General features: G+C 44.3%; 1 protein-coding gene across 1 annotated transcript in view; it reads left to right on the forward strand.

The window, feature by feature from the left end:
- The window catches only part of LOC109868490 (microtubule-associated protein 1B), a 30910-nt gene extending 12696 nt beyond the window's left edge, over positions 1-18214 (forward strand). The window contains exons 3-7 of the mRNA XM_020458088.2: positions 7221-7303; positions 8491-8631; positions 8874-13863; positions 13977-14215; positions 14405-18214. Of these exons, the coding sequence (XP_020313677.1) occupies positions 7221-7303; positions 8491-8631; positions 8874-13863; positions 13977-14215; positions 14405-14560 (5609 nt within the window). The 3' untranslated portion in view covers positions 14561-18214. The remainder of the gene's footprint in view (positions 1-7220; positions 7304-8490; positions 8632-8873; positions 13864-13976; positions 14216-14404) is intronic.
- The last annotated feature ends 3868 nt before the right edge of the window (positions 18215-22082 follow it).

Genomic DNA, 22082 nt, shown 5'->3' on the forward strand with positions numbered 1-22082 from the left:
CTGTCACCTTGATTACTCCAATTTGTCTCTCGACCTACGTTATAAACTTTAATTCGTAGTCTAGGTCGTAGCAACCTCATGATGAGTATAGTGAAAAATGTTGTATCATGTAGTAGTCTTTACCTATTGATGTTACATTGAACTGGGTGAATGGAATACGAATGACAGTCATCCAATATGCTGTAATAGAAATAAGGCCATGTTCATAAAATAATACAAATCCCCCTCCCTAATCTTAAACGGCACCGACTGCCACTGATAGAGATAATTCTGTCTGTCTGATGCCTGCAAGGCTGTCAATCCTAGACAGAGGATGGGTGCATTCTCTCTCTCTCTCTTTTTCTCTCTCTCTCTCTCTCTCTCTCTCTCTCTCTCTCTCTCTCGCTATGATTCTCATTCTCTACTTCCCCTCCTTCCATTCTTGTCTATTCCTGTCTCTGTCTGTCTCTCCCTCCATCACCTTTTTACATGTTTGTGTCTCCCTCATTCATCTGCTTTTCTCCTATGCCTGACTTGGCACCCTCTAACCTTCTCCACCACTGTCTTTCTCTCTCACTGGAGTAGACAGTAAAAAATGACAAGAGACAAGAGATGTCGATTTTCCCTGTGTTTCAGTATACGTTTTGGTAGTCTAATAATATAGTGACAAGGATTTAGGATATGTGTATGTATATGTGTATGTAATTAAAGATAATCGAGATAATAAGCTCCCAACAGAAAAATGACGAGGAATGTCTATTAGCATTTTGCATACTGTATAAATGATAGTGTTTTTCATGTATAAAATGTGGTATGCTGGTATGCTTTTAAACTGCCTTCATTGGTCTGGTTTTAACCCTGCTTCCCCAATAGATCAAATTAACACACAATTTAAGCAAATGCACCTGTGCTAATGTTAAGCTTTGAAAACATAAAACGCCTACATACTAATAGTGCTATTACACACAGTTAATGAAAACAATTTCATCCTGCATAAACAGACATCTGGAGAACATGGATGTCACTGGTTGTTTTTTCTCGCATGAAGCATGATCGGTCCTCAACAGAGGAGGGAGAGAGGGAGAATGCAATTACCTGTCTGCTTGATAGATGATCTGCTGTCCATCAAATTGTGTCAGCTAGCACAGACCTGTTAGAGGAAGGAGGGACAGGGAATTAGAGAAAGGAGGATGGAGAGAAAGGAGAAGGATGGAGGGAGGGAAAGCAGAGTGATGGAGGGAGGAGAGCCCCACTGCCACACAGGGAGTTAGCTATGCAAACAGCAGATGGCTCTATCATACTGTAAGTTTCCATTCCTGTTCTCAGTCTTTGCTGCAGACAGCAGAGCTGACTAAAGAACAACTGGAGAATGAAGAAGTCACTTCTCGCTCAACACCCAATCTATTAATCCTTCTTCCCTTCTGGGATGTGATAGAGAAAGACAACATGGCAGATTCCAATCAATATTTATGAAAAAGTCAGATCAGTTTGTCATGCTTTAATTGCCTTCAGATCAGATTGTCATGGATGTACTGTAATGTATATGAGAACATGAGGCATGAGCACACATGAGCCCATTTGTGGAGAACTTTAAAGATGATCTATATATCTAGATAATGCAATAATCAACAACATTCTTTGTTTTATTACTAATTAATTTATCACACTTCAAGTCGCTTGACATGTAGCTTTATAACTAATGAGGTGTGGTGGTCTTACTGGCGCTTCCCCCCCCCCCCCCCCGAAGCATCACCCAGGTGGGAGCTTCATTTCAGTTGTTGACGATCCAACTTATCTACGGAGGAGGAGGAGGAGCTGTAACTATAGACCATGAGGTGCCAGATGAAGAGCTCTGTGGCCTGTCTGTCAGATGTCTCTACCTCCCTGTCTGTCAGATGTCTCTACCTCTCTGTCTGTCAGATGTCTCTACCTCTCTGTCTGTCAGATGTCTCTACCTCTCTGTCTGTCAGATGTCTCTACCTCCCTGTCTGTCAGATGTCTCTACCTCTCTGTCTGTCAGATGTCTCTACCTCTCTGTCTGTCAGATGTCTCTACCTCCCTGTCTGTCAGATGTCTCTACCTCTCTGTCTGGCTGTACCATCTGTGCTCCCTCCTCTCAAGATACTATGTCTCTGAACTGTCTATCATCTACATCTGTGGAAGACCATCACCCAAGAATGGCCAGATCTCTAAATTTGTTTTGTTGAATAGATTTTTGTTTATTTTGTTTTTAAAGTGACTTGCAATAGATTAGATCACCAACTATCTTCAGCCGTCCTAGCTGTAAACTGAGTTGTTGCAGTTGCCATGGCTATTAATAATCTGCAATTGTGTCCTCCTCTCAAATATGAGAATGGATTGAATAGACTGGTTGTTTTGTGGCATCACTTTGCACTTCTATTTTGAGTTCAGTACAAGTTGGACAGTGTCGTTATTGTGGACCAACAGCCGTACCAGGCACTGTTACATTTGCTAAATCAGTCTACTGTAGTCATTTTTTCTTCTGTGTGCCTTTTCAGCAAAATAGCCTAAACAGTGTCTGGTTTAGAGAGGAGAGAGGGGATGAGGTCGAGACATTGGAAATGGTGCCTAGGGACTGTGAAATGTCAAGGGACCTCTGGATTCAGTTGAAAGAAAGATGAGGTGACAGATCGACGGGGGATGGATGGATACGAAGACAGACAGTAAAGATCTAAAGAGAAATAGGACCTCAGCTGAAGAGCAGATTGATCGTACATGCGTTCCAAGATTTTTCTTACACAATGGAGAATATTTTCTCTTATTTCATCTGTTTTAAAGGAACTCCCTTGCGTAGTGGCTTAGTGATTGGACAACTAGCTAGTACGTAGCTAGCTGGACCATTTTTCTGCTCAGTCATAATGATAATGTGCAGTGATGCGTGTCACATTACCTCCCCTCCCACTGAGAGGGCAGTGGAGGGGTTGGAGGGGTGGTGGAGGGGAGCAGAGAGGGGCCTTTTATCGACAGAGCCACTGTAAAGGTTAGGGGTCAATCCAGCTTCAGTGGCCCTTCCTTTTTCATTTTCTCTTTCTTTTGACATAATTTTCCAAGAGGGGAATGGCCATGTTAGTTGTGTTTATAGAAACATACTTGCTACGACTGTGGCCTAATACTCCTTGTAGCTTAGTTTAAGGATTTTGTTTTGGGGTAGTTCCCCATGTTCTCTGTAGAAAAGTCAAGTAGGGCAATAACCAAAACACTTGATCTACATAGAGAACCAGAAAAGGGGACAAAACACCTACTTTTCCCTTCCATTAGCTTCAGCCTGCTAATACAACAGGGGCAGGTAGAGAAATAGCCTGTTTGTGTAGTTTGTGTATGGAGATAATTACAGACAAGCTAAAGGTTGTTTCCCTCAGTCACTTAGTATTCTCATACAGAAATCCTGAGGCTCTAGTTATAGGGTGCCGGTTCTGCTGGGTTTGAAACATTCTCTGCTGTTACGCCAGCCTTAGAAAACAAATGAATACACAGCAAGTGAATACAGTATTAGCTCCAGCTTTGAAATGCACTAAGAGGTACAGTACAGCGTTAAAGACACACCAGTTCCACAATATTAAAATCACAAATCTCTCCCTGGAATAATAATGATAAGCACTGTGGATTTCCAACAGCAGTCTGAGTGTCAGTAGCTAAAGCTGTAGACCCTATAGGGAGCTATCCAATAAAAGAACCACCCATACATGACATAACATTTCCACCATAAATCATTAGACTAGGGGCTCTATTCAGTCTGCATTGCGGAAGTTCAGCTTTACAGCACAATTTACATTTAAAGGCAATGTTACCTCTTTTAGCGGAGACTGCAGTCGCGGTAAACGCATAGAAATAGAAATGACCTTTACATTTCTATTTGGAAATGTGTAACGCCTCAGCGATCCAGATTGAATGATGCTAGGTGATGCGTCTGCGCAACATATTCCTCCTTTCTAAATTATAGTGCCTAATCCTTGGCAGTTGAAGACAGGATATCCAACTAAAAAGAGAAACATTACCACCTAGCTGAATCTATTCCTCTGATATGTTAGGCCAATCATGATGTTGGAGCCAGTCTAGCGTCAGCGGCAGTGAATAGAGCACGTCCTCCACAGTGGGGGACACTCCTCAGGGAGAAGCAATAGCAGGAGGGTTAATGGGTACAGCTGTGTGATGAGGAGGTGGATCTATATAGAATATGAAATATGTACGGATGAATCGGCCCTGCAGCCAGAACCAACTGCAGTACGGAACCCGAGAGACCAGACACTCTCTCTGAGATAATCACATGACTCTTGTATTCTTTCAATATACCAACAGAGCAGCAGATTCCCCGACCCAGCCCTCAACCTCCAAATGAGCATGCACTGTATTTCCATTATTTCTGTTCTGTTGGAATCCGGTTGTTAGTGTTACAAACCTTGGGCTGGTTTTGCCATAGCGATAGAATTTAAGCTCTTACGAGGGTTATCATGTTACGATCTGTGATAGAATCAAGCTCAGTTTTTGTAAATTATGAGGAACAAAGACCAGGCTCTTCAGTTAACTCATGTAGCAGTATAGCCACAATGAGTGAAAATGAGAGAGGATAAGGAAACCGAGAGAAAGATGGATTGGGATGCCACTCAGGTGATTAAAGGAAGGAATCTCAACTACTGTAGGTGAGTGATGAGTCTGTGGTTGTACTCTCAAGTGTGTTGGTGCCACCTGGACCAGAGGAGCACAGACAAAGGGCAGAAACATCCAATCAAATGAAATATAGACAACGTGTCAGTTTTGTATTGATGTTATATTCCCATGCTGCTCTTGTTATATTCACTTCTTGCTCTTGATTGGGTAGTTATCAGGAAGTACAGGTCCTGTTTTATCAGGACTATTATCAGATCATTTACATGTTGAAGGGTTACCCAGTTGGTTCTTAAGATATAATAATGGTGAAGGAAAGGATTAAGATAAAGCAAGCTGCTGAAAGATTACCATTGGGCGCATACGCCAGTTCAACGTCTATTCAACGTACACTGAACAAAAATATAACCGCAACATGTAAAGTGTTGGTCCCATGTTTCATGAGCTGAAATAAAAGATCCCAGAAATTGTCCATACGCACAAAAAGCTTACTTTGCTTACATTGTGTGCACACATTTGTTTACATCCCTGTTAGTGAGTAACAGCATGATCATTACACAGATGCACCTTGTGCTGGGGACAATAAAAGGCCACTTTAAAATGTGCAGTTTTGTCACACAACAAAATGCCACATATGTCTCAAGTTTTGAGGGAGCGTGTCCACCAGAGCTGTTGCCAAGGATCTGTACACAATTCCTGGAAGCTGAAAATGTCCCAGTTCTTCCATGGCCTGCATTTCTGGGAGAACGAGAGAGACTGGAGTTGTTAGATAAAACTGAAACTAAGATAGTACAAAGAGACGGTTCTTTCTCACTGATTCCCTGGTTGACTTGGGAGTGGCTGGGGTGGGTGGTTGGTGACAGGGTAAGGGGGTAATTGTCTGTGTGCATCCTTGACAAGTGAGTAATACTTATCTGCTGCAACTGTAGCCTCTGCTTAATAGGGCCATATTAAGTTTGGGATTTTGGCAGTGAGGCCCTTTATCTACTTCCCCAGAGTCAGATAAACTTGTGGATACCATTTTGATGTATCTCCATCCAGTATGAAGTAAGTTAGAGGTAGTTTTGCGAGCCAATGCTAACTAGCTTAGTGCAATGACTGGAAGTCTACAGGAACAGCATGCTAGCTGTTCCCATAGACTTCCAGTTGTTGCGCTAACGCCAGTTAGCAATTTCGCTAACACTAGTTAGCAACTTCCTTCAAACTGCACGTACATATCGGAGCTGACAAGTTGAAAAATCTGTCAATGTGTCCTTGAGCAAGGCACTTAACCATAATTTGCTCCATGGGCACCGTACTACTATGGCTGCACTACTACCCTAAAATTTCACTGCACCAATCCAGTGAATGTGATAATACAACTTTAAAAATATATACACTACCGGTCAAAAGTTTTAGAACACCTACTCATTCAAGGGTTTTTCTTTACTTTTACTATTTTCTACTTTGTAGAATAATAGTGAAGACATCAAAACTATGAAATAACACATATGGAATCATGTAGTAACCAAAAAAGTGTTAAACAAATCAAAATATATTTTATATTTGAGATTCTTCAAATAGCCACCTTTTGCCTTGATGCCAGCTTTGCACACTCTTGGCATTCTCTCAACCAGCTTCACCTGGAATGTTTTTCCAACCGTCTTGAAGGAATTCCCACGTATGCTGAGCACTTGTTGTCTGCTTTTCCTTCACTCTGCGGTCCGACTCACCCCAAACCATCTCAATTGGATTGAGGTTGGGGGATTGTGGAGGCCATGTCATCTGATGCAGCACTCCATCACTCTCCTTCTTGGTAAAATAGCCCTTACACAGCATGGAGGTGTGTTATGGGTCATTGTCCTGTTGAAAAACTAATTATATTCTCACTAAGCCCAAACCAGATGGGATGGCGTATCGCTGCAGAATACTGTGGTAGCCATGCTGGTTGTGTGCCTTGAATTCTAAATAAATCACTGACAGTGGCACCAGAAAAGCACCCCCACACCATAACACATCCTCCTCCATGCTTCACAGTGGGAACGACACATGCAGAGATCATCCGTTCACCCACACTGCATCTCATAAAGACACGGCAGTTGGAATCAAAAATCTCAGATTTGGACTCATCAGACCAAAGGACAGATTTACACAGGTCTAATGTCCATTGCTCGTGTTTCTTGGCCCAATCAAGTCTCTTCTTATTGGTGTCCATTAGTAGTGGTTTGTTTGCAGCAATCGACCGCGACCACTTTGAATAATCTCAAGTATTGGTTACTACATGATTCCATATGTGTTATTTCATAGGTTTGACGTCTTCACTATTATTCTACAATGTAGAAAAAAGTTAAAATAAAGAAACTCTTGAATGAGTAGGTGTCCTAAAAACCTTTGACATGTAGTGTATATATGTTGGTATCAACTACTTCATCTGACTCTGGGGAAGTAGATAAAGGGCCTCATAGCCAAAATCCTGAACTATCCCTTTAAAACATGCTTTTACAACCATAATCAGAAAACTCAAACAAGCAGAAATAATGAAAGCATTTCATTTTAGATTGATCTAGACATTGTGTTGATCGTTTTCCCCCCATAACACACATTGATTTAGTTGTTCTGTATCGCTGTGTTGTTTTCAGGGCAGAGAATTCTTCACCACAAAAGCAGCGTTCTCGAGACAGTAGTGCTTATCAACCCCTCAGATGAAGCTGTCAGCACTGAGGTAAGTACATTCCATTCAAACACACCTGGGTTACGTTCAGTAGGGCACATTTTAGCAAAAGGCTTTGCAAAAGAACCAAATAAAATATGTTCTTATAGAACGAGCTCAGGTTAGCACCTCACTGTTTCAAAACGTTTCAAAGCTCTTCAAAACATATTCCCTTTACTGAACACAACCTTGGATAGATGGAATGGTACTGTATGGTCTCATTGATCTTTTCTATACTCCTTTATGGAGACATTTCTACTCTTGATCTGTTTGTTCCTCTCAACTTATCTCCTTCTCTCACACTGCAAGAATGCGTATACAAACATACTCTTGACTCCCATACATAGAAGACATCTTCATAGACATAAACACATTTCAAAGCAACTGCAACTTGAAATGGATGACTGCTTGGCACGCTTAATTGGCCAATTAACCCTCCCAGTCCTTTGTTTTCTGCTACTCTGCTATGTGGACTAGAATAGAACCATCACAATAAGAAGCTCTGGGGACGAAGAATACTGCCTTGGTTTACTCAACCAATAGATAGTTTCTCAGATTCTGGCCTGGAATCTAATCTAAATACTGACCGAATAGTGAAACATGAGCGAAAGATTAATTCTATTCAATTTGGATTCTAGGTTACTGTTTTGTCTCTATATATATTTACTTTGTAGTGCAGCATTTTACTAAGTGAATTCACTAGAAATTACTAGAAGGTTCAAAATTGAAAAGAGAAACAGAAGGCTGTTACACAGGGGTAGATCTGTCAATCCTTTCTTTCACTCTTCCAGCTTCCCTTCCTGCCTGGCAGTAAAAGCCTAAGTGGACATTGACATGACAAATTCACTTTGAAATGGACTACAAGGATTACACACATAAAGTACAACATTTACCGTTGCATCAGACTTTCCTATTTTTACAGCTAACAGCATTTTCCAAGCTCACAAAGATTGTCTCTGAGCATAAACTTTTAATTAAATGTTTCATATTAGCTATTATTATTTTTGTTGTCATTTAGCAGACACTCTTATCCAGAGTGACTTACATTAGAGTGCACACATCATACTGGTACCCCGTGGGAATCGAACCCACAACCCTGGCGTTGAAAGCACCATGCGCTACCAACTGAGCAATACGGAAACTCCAATGATACAGATGTGGCTTTCATTCTGACATGTTTGCCCTTTTTTTCTGCATAGGTTTGTCAGATGATCTCAGACACAGCCAGAAACAAGCTGCTGGTGCTTTCAGGACAAAGCTTTGAAAACACAGGAGCACTGATTTTGCAGTCTGGCTCCTTCTCTTTCTTCAACTTCATAGATATATTCACAGACCAAGAGGTGAGTCAAATTGAGAAAATAGTTTGCTAAGCAATTACTGTTTCATTATAATGTTACAGATTGCAGTACTATTCATGATCTGCTGAAGTTTACTGACCTCCCAATGAGCAAACCTCATGATTACATCTGATTGAATACAATTCCTCTAATATCTGTCATAATTGTAAAAAAAATTATGTTTGATCATAGTCTCATGATTTTAATCCCATGTCTCCAAATCTCTCTCTCTCTCTTATCCCCAGATTGGTGAATTACTTAGCACTATTCGCCCAGCAAACAAGGCAAGCCTAACCCTCTATTGCCCTGAGCAAGGTGACTGGAAAAACTCAAACTTGGACAAACACAACCTACAAGACTTCATCAACATGAAGCTCAATTCACCACTGATACTCCCAGAGATGGAAGGTCTCTCAGAGTTCACAGAATACCTGTCGGAGTCAGTAGAAATCCCATCGCCATTTGACATGCTGGAGCCTCCGACCTCTGGCGGTTTCCTGAAGCTCTCAAAACCATGCTGCTACATTTTCCCCGGCGGCCACGGCGACTCTGCCCTCTTTGCGGTGAATGGGTTCAACATGCTCATCAACGGGGGCTCCGACCGCAAGTCCTGTTTCTGGAAGCTGGTGAGACACCTAGACCGGGTAGACTCCATCCTCCTGACCCACATCGGGGACGACAACCTGCCAGGCATCAACAGTATGCTTCAGAGGAAGATATCTGAGCTGGAGGAAGAGCAGTCACAGGGTTCCCAAGCTACTGGCGACTGGTTGAAGAACCTCATATCCCCAGACATTGGGGTTGTGTTCTTGAACACCCCTGATAATCTGGGGAACCCTGCTGAACCCAACTTCAGGGTGAGGAGGAACATTGAAGAGGCAGCACACACACTCCATTACCTGAGCAAGTTGAATCTGAGGCCCGAGCCTTTGCAGAGGCCGGTCGGGAACACTATCGAACCCATCATTCTGTTTCAGAAGATGGGCGTGGGGAAGCTGGAGATGTATGTGCTGAACCCATCGAAGAACAGCAAGGAGCTGCAACATTTTATGAAGCAGTGGACAGGCAGCGAGAAAGACAAAGCCACTGTTATTCTGCCCAATGGAAAAGAATCTGAGCTCCCAATTTCTTATATGACCTCAATCTCTTCCTTAATTGTGTGGCACCCATCAAACCCTTCAGAGAAGATAGTACGTGTCCTGTTTCCAGGCAATGCCTCTCAGTATCACATTCTTGAAGGTTTGGAAAAACTAAAACACTTGGACTTCTTGAAGCAGCCAGTTGTCACCCAGAAGGAGCTATCTTCTAACTTGGCACCAGCTCTAAAGCAAGCAAAGCTGAAACATAAAACTGACAGCAAGGAGAGTTTGAAGTCAGTCTCAAGGCCATCACCAAGCAAAAGTCTCAAAAAGGAGTCGAAGGAGGAGGCTCCAGAGAAGGCAAAGACAGATGCAGAATTGGCTCAAGAAAAGACTAACAAATTTGAGAAAAAAGACAAACCTTTAGTGAAAAAAGAAAAAGCGAAGGCACCGGAAAAAGAGGTGAAGGTGAAAGCAGAGCCAACTACCGAAACTCCAGAAAAGAAGAAGGCTGAAATGAAACCAAAAGCTCTTAAGGAGAAGATTATCAAAAAAGAACCCAGGAAGTCTGTAGAAAAGAAAAATGATGAAAAGGAGGTAAAGAAAGAAGTAGTGAAGAAAGATGATAAGCTAACATCTAAAAAGGAAGAAACACCCAAAACGGAACAGAAACAAGAAACACCCAAAAAGGAACAGAAGGTGAAGAAAGACATTTTAAAGAAAGACAGAGATTTCAGGAGGGATTCCCCCATGAAGGTGAGGAAGGAAGAGAATAAGGAGCAAAAGAAAGACGATCTAAAGAAAGACATAAAGAAGCCATCCAAGGATTTAAAAAATACTCCATCTGCTTTAGGCGAAGTAAAAAAACTTGCAGCAAAACCAAAACCTCTGAAAAAAGATGACACGACAAAGAAAGACTTTGGAAGCCCTTCCAAGTCCAAGGCAAAACCGAAAGTCACCAAGAAGGACCTCAAGGCCACAGATGCTAAATCTGCTGTTGCAGGAGCTGCAGCTGTCACAGCAGGAGTGGTAGCCACTGCCACTTGTGCTGCAGAGGTCCTTGAGACAGATAGAGCCATGATGTCTTCTCCAGAGGACCTCACTAAGGACTTTGAAGAGCTCAAAGAAGAGGAGATCTTTCAGGAAGAAGAGCCGGTGGTGATCCACAGAGAGGACCTCATGCACTCTAAGGAGTCCCCTGAAGCAGCAGAGTCTCTGGATGAGGGAATCACAACCACTGAGCATGAAGGAGAAAGCGGGGAGACTCCAGAGGAACAAGAGCATAAAGGGAAGTTGAGCGGCAGCGGCAGTGAGAAGTTTGAAGATGAGGGAACTGGGCTAGATTATGAAGAGAAGGGAGAGACAGAAGAGGTCCATGAGCCAATGAGAAGTGAAATGGACAACCATAAACATGCTGATGACAGTGAAGATGAGGACTCTGAGGACGAGGATGCAGAGCCAGACCATTGTGGAAAAGATCTTAACAGAAAGGAAAGAGAAGTACAGAAGTGGGGCCTGTCGGTGACACCCCCTCCCAAAACTTCTGAGCCTCTCTCTCCATCTGCATCTATTCATGATGAGACCCTTCCAGCTGGCTCTGATGACGAAGCAGCCTCAGATGATGAGAACCGTGACGAGGCATACACTGCTACATCTGGCCACACCCAGTCAACTATTGAGATCTCCAGTGTGCCAACTCCAATGGACGAAATGTCCACTCCAAGGGACATTATGAGTGACGAGACTACTAACGATGAGACAGAGGATTCTCCCTCTCAGGACTTTGCCAGGTTTGGAGGAACAATGTTAGGAGACCTTGAGAGGAAGCGGCTGTCTCCACTACACGACGGCCCAGAGTCAGATCATTCAAAGAGCGATGCCACCGAAGGTAGGGACTACAACGCTTCTGCATCCACAATATCTCCACCATCGTCACTGGAAGAGGACAAAGAGGAAGGGTTCAAGTCTGACAAAGTTGGTCTTGATTCAGCAAGCTCTATACTCAACACTACTTCACCTCTCATCCGCTCCCCTTCAGCTCCCAAAGGAACCTTTGATTCATACTTATCTGGATTCGCGGCACCAATTGAACTGTGCACAACACTTTCAGGATCATCAAAGGCAGCAGCTGGGTCTTCTACTAGCCCAGATGACAAGACATTGGAAGGTACCACCTCACCTCATTCCTCTGGTCACACCCCTTACTTTCAGTCTCCTGTGGATGAGAAGGCTGGCTCTATAGCACCTGCAAATGACCATGGGCCTGTAATTGTAGAAGTTACAAGTGATAAAGAAGATTCCAACAGGGTCAGCCCCATGGACGACCCAATTCCTGACCACACCTCGACTGTAGAGAAGGTGCTGTCCCCAATCAAGAGCCCGCCGCCTGTAGTAGAAGGAAAGTTACACTTTGATTTAGATCATATGTCAACAATGCACTCGAGTCAAGATGAGAAGAAAAATGGGGCTAGCGACAGTACCTCATTCTCATCCACAAACCCATTCGCAGGTTTCAAAGAGGAGAGTAAAATGTCGATCTCGGAGGCAACCACGTCTGATAAATCGGGTAGCCCTGTAGATGAGGCTGTAGCAGAGGACACTTTTTCACACATCGCCTCGGCTTCCACTGCCTCACTGGCCACCAGCTCATTCCCAGAGCCTATGACAGATGACGTTTCCCCTGCTCTCCATGGTGAAGCCGGTTCCCCTCAATCAACAGAGGTGGAGGACTCCCTATCTGTCTCTGTGGTTCAGACTCCAACCCCTTTTCAGGAGGCAGAGGTCTCTCCTAAGGGGGAGAGCCCCAGGCCCATGTCAATATCTCCAGACATCTCACCAAAGACAGCCAAATTAAGGACACCAGTGCAGGAGCCTAAATCCCCAGAGCATTCCACCATGTCATTTGGCCAGGAGTCCCCTGATCACTCATTAGCCCTAGATTTCAGCAAACAGTCTCCAGAGCACCCTTCTGCAGGCAGCCTGCGCGCCACAGAGAACGGACCAACAGAGGTGGACTACAGCCCCTCAGAGGGGAATGATCTGAGATCCCCCGAGCAGTACAGACCCACTGTAGACAAGCCTATGCTTTTCAAAGACAATGACTCAGGTCGCGCCACTTCTGCGTCCCCATCAGACGCATCTCAGTCCACCCCCTCGACAACTACGCCTTGTCAGATGAGGGAAATGTCACCGGGCTTAGCCCAGCAGATGGACAAATCCCCTGCCACCCCAAAAGGGTCTTCCCCCTCTTCCCCCTCCTATTCTTGCTTCACTCAGAAAACAGATATGCCCCTAGGAGCAGAGACTAATCCCTTCAAATGTGGTGGAGATTCCAAATCCCCTGTCAGCCCCAAGGTTCCCTCCCCATCCTACATACCACTCTCTTTCAACCACTCCGACTATAAGAAGTGTGCAGGTGGTTCCAAGGACCCAGACTCCTCCCAGAAGAGCCCCTCTCCTGGGTCTAGGACAGATGTTGACCTTTGCCTTGTGACCTCTTGTGAGTACCGCCACCCTAAGACAGAGCTGTCCCCATCCTTCATCAATCCCAGTCCTTTGGAGTACTTCATGAATGAGGAGAACCCTCCGGAGGAGGAAAAGCCTCTGGCTAAGTCAGGTGGAGGACCTCCACCCCCTGGTAGTAAACTCCATGCTAAGCAATGTGAAGAGACCCCACCAACCTCCATCAGTGAATCCGCCCCATCCCAGACGGATTCGGATGTTCCCCCTGGGACAGAGGAGTGTCCCTCTATTACTGCGGACGCAAACATAGACTCTGAGGATGATTCTGAGACACTACCAACAGACAGGACCCTGACTTACAGACATGCTGATCCTCCTCCCGTGGCTCCCAGGGACTCTGCTCCGTCTCCAGCCCACCCAGATGTCACCATGGTGGATCCGGAGGCCGACAAGCCCCCCGCTGACGACAACAACCAGACTAAGGACAAGGACTCAAAGGCAGAGGGAGCTGAGAAAGCTAAGAAGAAGAAACTCACCAAGACCAAGTCCTCCTCACCAGTCAGAAAGACTGGCCTTTCAAAAGTAAAGGATTCAAAAGCAATGGCCTCTCCTAAGAAAAGTGTAGGAGAAGGGAAAGATGCCAAAAATGCAACCAATAGCTCTGCATCCAGGGGTGTGAAAAGTGCCACATCAGGTAAGACTCATATTTCTTACTTGGTCATGAGTCTGGAAGCGTTGGTTAATTTCTGATTGTTTTTCATCCATTATGTACATAGATTGTCTAACAAAGCTGCATCTCTGTCTCAGGTTCAGGTAGTGGAAAGGCAGCAACTGCAATACCCATACCCAACTGCCCTCCCATGTACATGGATTTGGTTTACATCCCAAACCACTGCAGCGCCAAGAATGTGGATGCAGAGTTCTTCAAACGGGTCAGGTCATCCTACTATGTAGCAAGTGGCAATGACCAGACAGCCCAGGAGCCCAGCAAAGCTGTCCTGAACTCACTGCTGGAGGGCAAAGCCACGTGGGGAAACAACATGCAGGTACAGTGAAACAGTCAATTTAACAGAATAACCATGTTATAATCCCATAGTATCAGAGAGAGAGGTGCCATAGAGAAGATAGACAAGACTTAAATAGTATATATTGAGAAAATACTTTCAGAACCTTTTTTAGCTCAGAGTTTTGTGGATTTTTTTTTTATGCAAACCCTAACCCTTCTTTGTTGGCAGGTGACCCTGATCCCAACTCATGACTCAGAGGTGATGAGGGAGTGGTACCAGGAGACCCATGAGAAGCAGCAGGACCTGAACATCATGGTGCTGGCCTCCAGCTCCACCGTGGTCATGCAGGACGAGTCCTTCCCCGCCTGCAAGATAGAGCTGTGAACCTGATCCTGGGCCTCGTTCCATTCCAAATTATGCTTCTCTTCTTCCCTTAACTTCTCCCTTCACTGGAGTGTGCACTCTATTGACGTTCCAAGACGTTTCTGTTAGGGAGCACCTTCTGATGGAGGGAAGGGGTCGTAGTAATTTGGATTGGAACAACCCTCTGGACTCTCCTGATCAAATGATCTAGTAACCGAGAGATCTAGTGATCAAATGGATCATGTTGTTAGTGGTATCTTTGAGTTGGGGTGAGGGATGACGTAGACATAGAGTAAATGTAAACGCATGTCATTTAAACATTAATGAAATATACATAGCCTTCATTAAAATTATGTTCTGGTTTGAAAAAACAATGGCAAACATAATTGTTTTAAAGAAGTCCACAATACCCAAAATAAGTATCTGACACAAGTATCAGCTTTGTGGAGCACTTTGAGTAAGGAAATGTCATAGCAATATCCTGTACGGAATGAAAAATTGTATCTGACCACTATAGAGAACATAAAATGAGAACATAGAATGCTCCAACTGTATAAATTGGTGCTCTTGACGTAGATTGATTTCTTCAGAAAACAACATTTCCCATGAGCACCAATTATCAATTAATTATCAAGTCAAAACAATATAGAAAAATTCATGAGAATATACTTGTTCATACTGGGGACAAAAAAAGGTCTGTCAATAATACAAAATTATTGAGATATTATGACGAAATCTATTTGTCCTCAAGGTTGGGACTACACGTCAAAATATGTACAATTCTGGTACATGCCGTTACTTTCTTAATGTAATCCATTACAGTTACTAGTTACCTGTCTAAAATTGTAATCAGTAACATACATTTTGGATTACCCAAACTCAGTAATGTAATCTGATTACTTTTGGGTGACTTTCCCCTTTAGACACATTAGAAGAAGACACAAAGGATCCATCAAAACGCATTTGGTGTGTCATCCTATTGATCTCTGACTTGTGGCCACACTCACTGGTGGAACAACCTTAAACTTGCGCCTATGTTCAATGCTGAATTGAATGTCATTGAGAGAACAGAAAGGTGTCAATGTATTTTTCGCAAACATCCTTTCTGAATTGAAAAAGTAATCCAACTAGTAGTCATCTAGTTTTTCAAAAGTATCTGTAATCCGATTACAATACAACTGATTACAGTCACAGTTTTTCCCGTGTAATGTAATCAGTTATTTCCCATGTAATCAGTTACTCCCCCGAGTGTGATTGTAGGTCATCAAACAATGCCTCAAACCACTGATTATATCTCTGTCTATAAATATAACTCATCTATCAAATTGATTTAACCCAGCTGCATACACCAAAGGATCGAGGAAAACACGTTTAAGTTATTGCCTTAGGAAGTGAATTGAATGTAAAAGATTGATGCACTGAGGACAAATAGCCTATGTAAGAATTATTAGAAAACGTAAAACACAATTTAACAAGAGTCCGTCCCCAACTGTCAGATAATCTCTGTGTAGAGTTAGTTTAGTTTGATACTGATGGAGTAAATACATAGAGCAAGATGAAGTTTCAACTGCACTGAGGGGCCTATGAAACATTACACGTGTTTGTCTTAATTCATTGTAATTATTTAGAGAACAAGACAATTCTAGTCAAGATTTGCCCATGACTCTGACACTATCTTGATTTAGAATTACGCTGCAGGCTTTGTGATCCTGTTCGATTGTTGATTTGTCTTTGTTAACATCAGTTAATGCAAACCTTTTCTTCGGGGGCCATGAATTTTGTTATTTCATCTCAGTGTTTTAAGAGTTGTTATTTATTTAATTTATTATTGGCTAACTTTTAAAATGTAATCTAGTCTCTTAAAGATATACAATATGAAAGGTATGTGTATAATCGGCCAAACTTAATTTCAAAAGCGCGTTGTTTTAAAATAATGTCTTATGTTCAGATTTATTGGTTTCTATTGATTTAAATAGAACTCTATGTAGTGTACTGTAAACTTCTGCTCAGTCCGTCCTCCCTAGCCAAGTAAAACTCAACTCCACGATATACTTCACATCAATGGAGTTGAGCGGAGATGAGAGTGGATGGACTGGAGCTCCGACGTCACAAAGGTTTTTAACAAAAACGACGGATTTCAGCACCCACAAAATAGCCCGGGGAGGGGTCTGTGTATCTCTCAGTCCGTTCATTCATAAGTTAGTCAAGTTATATCTCAGACAGCTGCATCATTCGTGGGGGCTACATGTTCACTGTTGCCTTTGTTTTATGTGATTTTGGAGCTCCAGTTCGCCCACACTAGTCGCTGTTGATGTGAGGTAAACAGGGGAGTTGAGTTTTACTTAGCTAGCCTTCCCCAGCATTTTGTGTAGAACCACAAATGGAGCCCTAGCGACTGCTTGAATGTGCTAGAATATCTTCAGGCTTGTGAAGTGAGACACTTTCCTAACCTTACATTTTTTTCTCTTTTTAAAACACTGTACTATAATTATAAAAAGCTTTGTAGCAGGGTGAATGGTTGGAAGAAATATGCATGAGTAATAAGCTTTTTTTCTCTTTTTAAGGATTGGGGAAATCTGTTCTTATCTGCCAAAACAACAACTCAAGGCTGTGCTAATAGAAATGAAGACATGCATTAAGAGTTGGTTGTTCCTTGAGGTGTTGCCAGCTATGCCATAATGGCATGGCGTGATAAGTTAAACTAAAGGCCCTATCTTCTGACTATGTTGGCAATTTTAAGATCTTTAAATCTGCTTCATCATAGTCCATGGCCCTAGCTACTCAAGGAGGATATGTAATACCTCGGCCTACCACAGGTCTATATAAAGCAGTGGTCAGTATGCCATTTGTGGTTGCAAGATGGCAGCACCTCTGCCAAATCCCTACGAGTCAGGTAAAGCTCTGTATAGATACGCCTTGAGAAGAGTAAAACACGGGGGAGAGTGACTGTTTTGGGTATGAGTTGGGGTGTGAAAGACAAAAAAACGAGACACTTTTAAAGCCAGGACAAATGATGATAATTGTAAATGCGAAGCCATGAACAGAACAATAGAAAACAGATGTTGAAACACCAACCGTCTACATCAGCCAAACGATTTAATGACCACGCCTATAGGGAGGCCACCAACATACTACAACCGTCCACCACTAAGAACAAACGGTCACTGGTTAAGTAAAAAGTCACATAGGCAAAATATTACAGTCAACCAACCAGGGCCTGGGACCTAGTTACTGCCTCCACAACAGGTCTCCATGGCAACACATTTATCCAGTTGTCCTGTACAGCACTGCAACCGGATACTTTAATCATAAGCATGACCATCCTGCTGTTCAACCACAAACTATAGTGACCGACTGACCACACACCACTCTTTCTTGATCTTTCCTCACTCAACTACTGTACTGTATTCCTTGCTCTATCTTCCTCTATTTTGGGTGATTGTTAATACTGTCTGTCTGCAACTGTGTGGTATAAAATTGTCTTGTGATCTCTGCATCCTCTCCTTTTCCAAACTCATATCTAATGTAGCGGTTAGTTTCAAGTGAAAGTATTATTTTGTGCTTTTCTGATATTTGTGTGCAATGTCTCCTCTCCCTCCTATGGGACATTTGATGTAAAGCCTACTATTAAAACCTACAAAACAAGAGCCACAAACTCTTGTGGAAAATCATGAATCTGTCTCTTTTTTCTTGAATGAAGGTATATTCGGAAGTAATGGCTTCATGATAATGATGATTACGATGATGGCATCAACAAGAAGAATGGACTCACTATACAAGCTTACCATATGTTGGTGACCTAAGACTCATAAAATAAAACAGGGCTAAATGGCTCAACTCATGACTCAATGAAAAGCTGTGCTTTTTTCTAAAATACATGACAGAGAGACATGAGAGCAAACCTTAATTGTGTGCGTGCTTCACCCTAATGGAGAGGCATTAGCTCTTTTACCGACAGGTAGGGAGGGGTCAGACTCAAAATCAATACATCACATCAAAACAAACAGCAGTAACACAAACCCTCTACCCCATAGGAGCGAGGAAGACCATTGGAGCAAAGCAAACCCCCGCTACCGACCAGACAACCGTGGACAGAAACAACCCTCTACCCCATAGGAGCGAGGAAGACCATTGGAGCAAAGCAAACCCCCGCTACCGACCAGACAACCGTGGACAGAAACAACCCTCTACCCCATAGGAGCGAGGAAGACCATTGGAGCAAAGCAAACCCCCGCTACCGACCAGACAACCGTGGACAGAAACAACCCTCTACCCCATAGGAGCGAGGAAGACCATTGGAGCAAAGCAAACCCCCGCTACCGACCAGACAACCGTGGACAGAAACAACCCTCTACCCCATAGGAGCGAGGAAGACCATTGGAGCAAAGCAAACCCCCGCTACCGACCAGACAACCGTGGACAGAAACAACCCTCTACCCCATAGGAGCGAGGAAGACCATTGGAGCAAAGCAAACCCCCTTCTACCGACCAGACAACCGTGGACAGAAACAACCCTCTACCCCATAGGAGCGAGGAAGACCATTGGAGCAAAGCAAACCCCCGCTACCGACCAGACAACCGTGGACAGAAACAACCCTCTACCCCATAGGAGCGAGGAAGACCATTGGAGCAAAGCAAACCCCCGCTACCGACCAGACAACCGTGGACAGAAACAACCCTCTACCCCATAGGAGCGAGGAAGACCATTGGAGCAAAGCAAACCCCCGCTACCGACCAGACAACCGTGGACAGAAACAACCCTCTACCCCATAGGAGCGAGGAAGACCATTGGAGCAAAGCAAACCCCCGCTACCGACCAGACAACCGTGGACAGAAACAACCCTCTACCCCATAGGAGCGAGGAAGACCATTGGAGCAAAGCAAACCCCCGCTACCGACCAGACAACCGTGGACAGAAACAACCCTCTACCCCATAGGAGCGAGGAAGACCATTGGAGCAAAGCAAACCCCCGCTACCGACCAGACAACCGTGGACAGAAACAACCCTCTACCCCATAGGAGCGAGGAAGACCATTGGAGCAAAGCAAACCCCCGCTACCGACCAGACAACCGTGGACAGAAACAACCCTCTACCCCATAGGAGCGAGGAAGACCATTGGAGCAAAGCAAACCCCCGCTACCGACCAGACAACCGTGGACAGAAACAACCCTCTACCCCATAGGAGCGAGGAAGACCATTGGAGCAAAGCAAACCCCCGCTACCGACCAGACAACCGTGGACAGAAACAACCCTCTACCCCATAGGAGCGAGGAAGACCATTGGAGCAAAGCAAACCCCCGCTACCGACCAGACAACCGTGGACAGAAACAACCCTCTACCCCATAGGAGCGAGGAAGACCATTGGAGCAAAGCAAACCCCCGCTACCGACCAGACAACCGTGGACAGAAACAACCCTCTACCCCATAGGAGCGAGGAAGACCATTGGAGCAAAGCAAACCCCCGCTACCGACCAGACAACCGTGGACAGAAACAACCCTCTACCCCATAGGAGTGAGGAAGACCATTGGAGCAAAGCAAACCCCCGCTACCGACCAGACAACCGTGGACAGAAACAACCCTCTACCCCATAGGAGCGAGGAAGACCATTGGAGCAAAGCAAACCCCCGCTACCGACCAGACAACCGTGGACAGAAACAACCCTCTACCCCATAGGAGCGAGGAAGACCATTGGAGCAAAGCAAACCCCCGCTACCGACCAGACAACCGTGGACAGAAACAACCCTCTACCCCATAGGAGCGAGGAAGACCATTGGAGCAAAGCAAACCCCCGCTACCGACCAGACAACCGTGGACAGAAACAACCCTCTACCCCATAGGAGTGAGGAAGACCATTGGAGCAAAGCAAACCCCCGCTACCGACCAGACAACCGTGGACAGAAACAACCCTCTACCCCATAGGAGTGAGGAAGACCATTGGAGCAAAGCAAACCCCCGCTACCGACCAGACAACCGTGGACAGAAACAACCCTCTACCCCATAGGAGTGAGGAAGACCATTGGAGCAAAGCAAACCCCCGCTACCGACCAGACAACCGTGGACAGAAACAACCCTCTACCCCATAGGAGCGAGGAAGACCATTGGAGCAAAGCAAACCCCCGCTACCGACCAGACAACCGTGGACAGAAACAACCCTCTACCCCATAGGAGTGAGGAAGACCATTGGAGCAAAGCAAACCCCCGCTACCGACCAGACAACCGTGGACAGAAACAAAAGGTTGTTGTAGCTATAATAACTGCTCTCGTGGACTGTAGATTCAGAGACACACAGTTTCCTGGCTGTATGGAGGCTGGCTGGTAGGTTAATGGTTAACATCACTTCTGGGAGTGTGATTGGCTATAAAAGGACAATGAGGCCCCAGGCAGAGACAGGCTCCATGGCCTTCAGGATGACAGGTGTCCCTAACAGGCAGAAAGCCCAAGCAGACAGGCCCAGCCAGGGGATTTATGATCCCGAGAGATGGGAGAGAGATTGGAGGAAGAGGTGTAGAGGAGGGAGAGATGTAGAGGATGGAGAGAGAGATGGAGTTTGGAGTGAGAGATTGGAGGGAGATAGGGAGACAAGGGAGGAGAGATTCGAGGCTCAGACAGTCACCCTGTTTGTCAGTGCTTGGTAGGGGCATCAGCCTGGCTTGAGACACATTTTCCCATAAGAGACATGTTGGACAGATTTTTAGGCAATGAGGGTGTGAGAAGCATGACAATGTAATCATTTTACTCTTGCTGAAAATGAAACCAAAAAGATAGAACAAGCAATCAACAATCAACATTGAAACTGATGGAATAAAGAATCAACCAACTAATAAGATATATGGAACCTGGAAGCATTGCACCTGCAGATGGTCTATAGCCTTCTCAAGGTGACCTTTCTCATGGCAACATTAACAGCACAGCAGCATTGTTAGCAGGTGTCTGTCAGTCTAGGTCACAAACATACGTTTAGGGGGAGGGTGTTGGAACAGAGTCCTAATGAGTTCATTAGACGGGGAGATAATCAACGGGGAGATAATCAATCAACACTTCCAGATTAACACACACACACATGCACACACACATGAATTGTAACCCCTCCAGAGTACAGTAATTAACCGGTTGCTGATAGAGAAGTCCCCTGACTAATTGTCCAGCCCAGGAGCCATATGGGGTCATTCTAAGTGCAGAAATGTGCAGTTATTTGTGAAAAACATTAAGACCAACCTAATATTTTGCCCTTTGAACATTCTCAATTTTTCAGGGCATGGACTCTACATGGTGTCGAAAGCTGGCCCACGTTGACTCCAATGCTTCCCACAGTTGTGTCAAGTTGGCTGGATACACACAGGAAACTTTTGAGTGTGAAAAACCCAGCAGCGTTGCAGTTCTTGACACAAACCAGTGCACCTGGCACCTACTACCATACCTTGTTCAAAGGCACTTAAATCTTTTGTTTTGCCAATTAACCCTCTGAATGGCACACATACACAATCCATGTCTCCATAGTCTCAAGGCATAAAATCCTTCTTTAACCTTCCCCTTCATCTACA

The sequence above is a fragment of the Oncorhynchus kisutch genome, linkage group LG23, assembly GCF_002021735.2.
Source record: "Oncorhynchus kisutch isolate 150728-3 linkage group LG23, Okis_V2, whole genome shotgun sequence".
Lineage (NCBI taxonomy): Eukaryota > Metazoa > Chordata > Actinopteri > Salmoniformes > Salmonidae > Oncorhynchus > Oncorhynchus kisutch.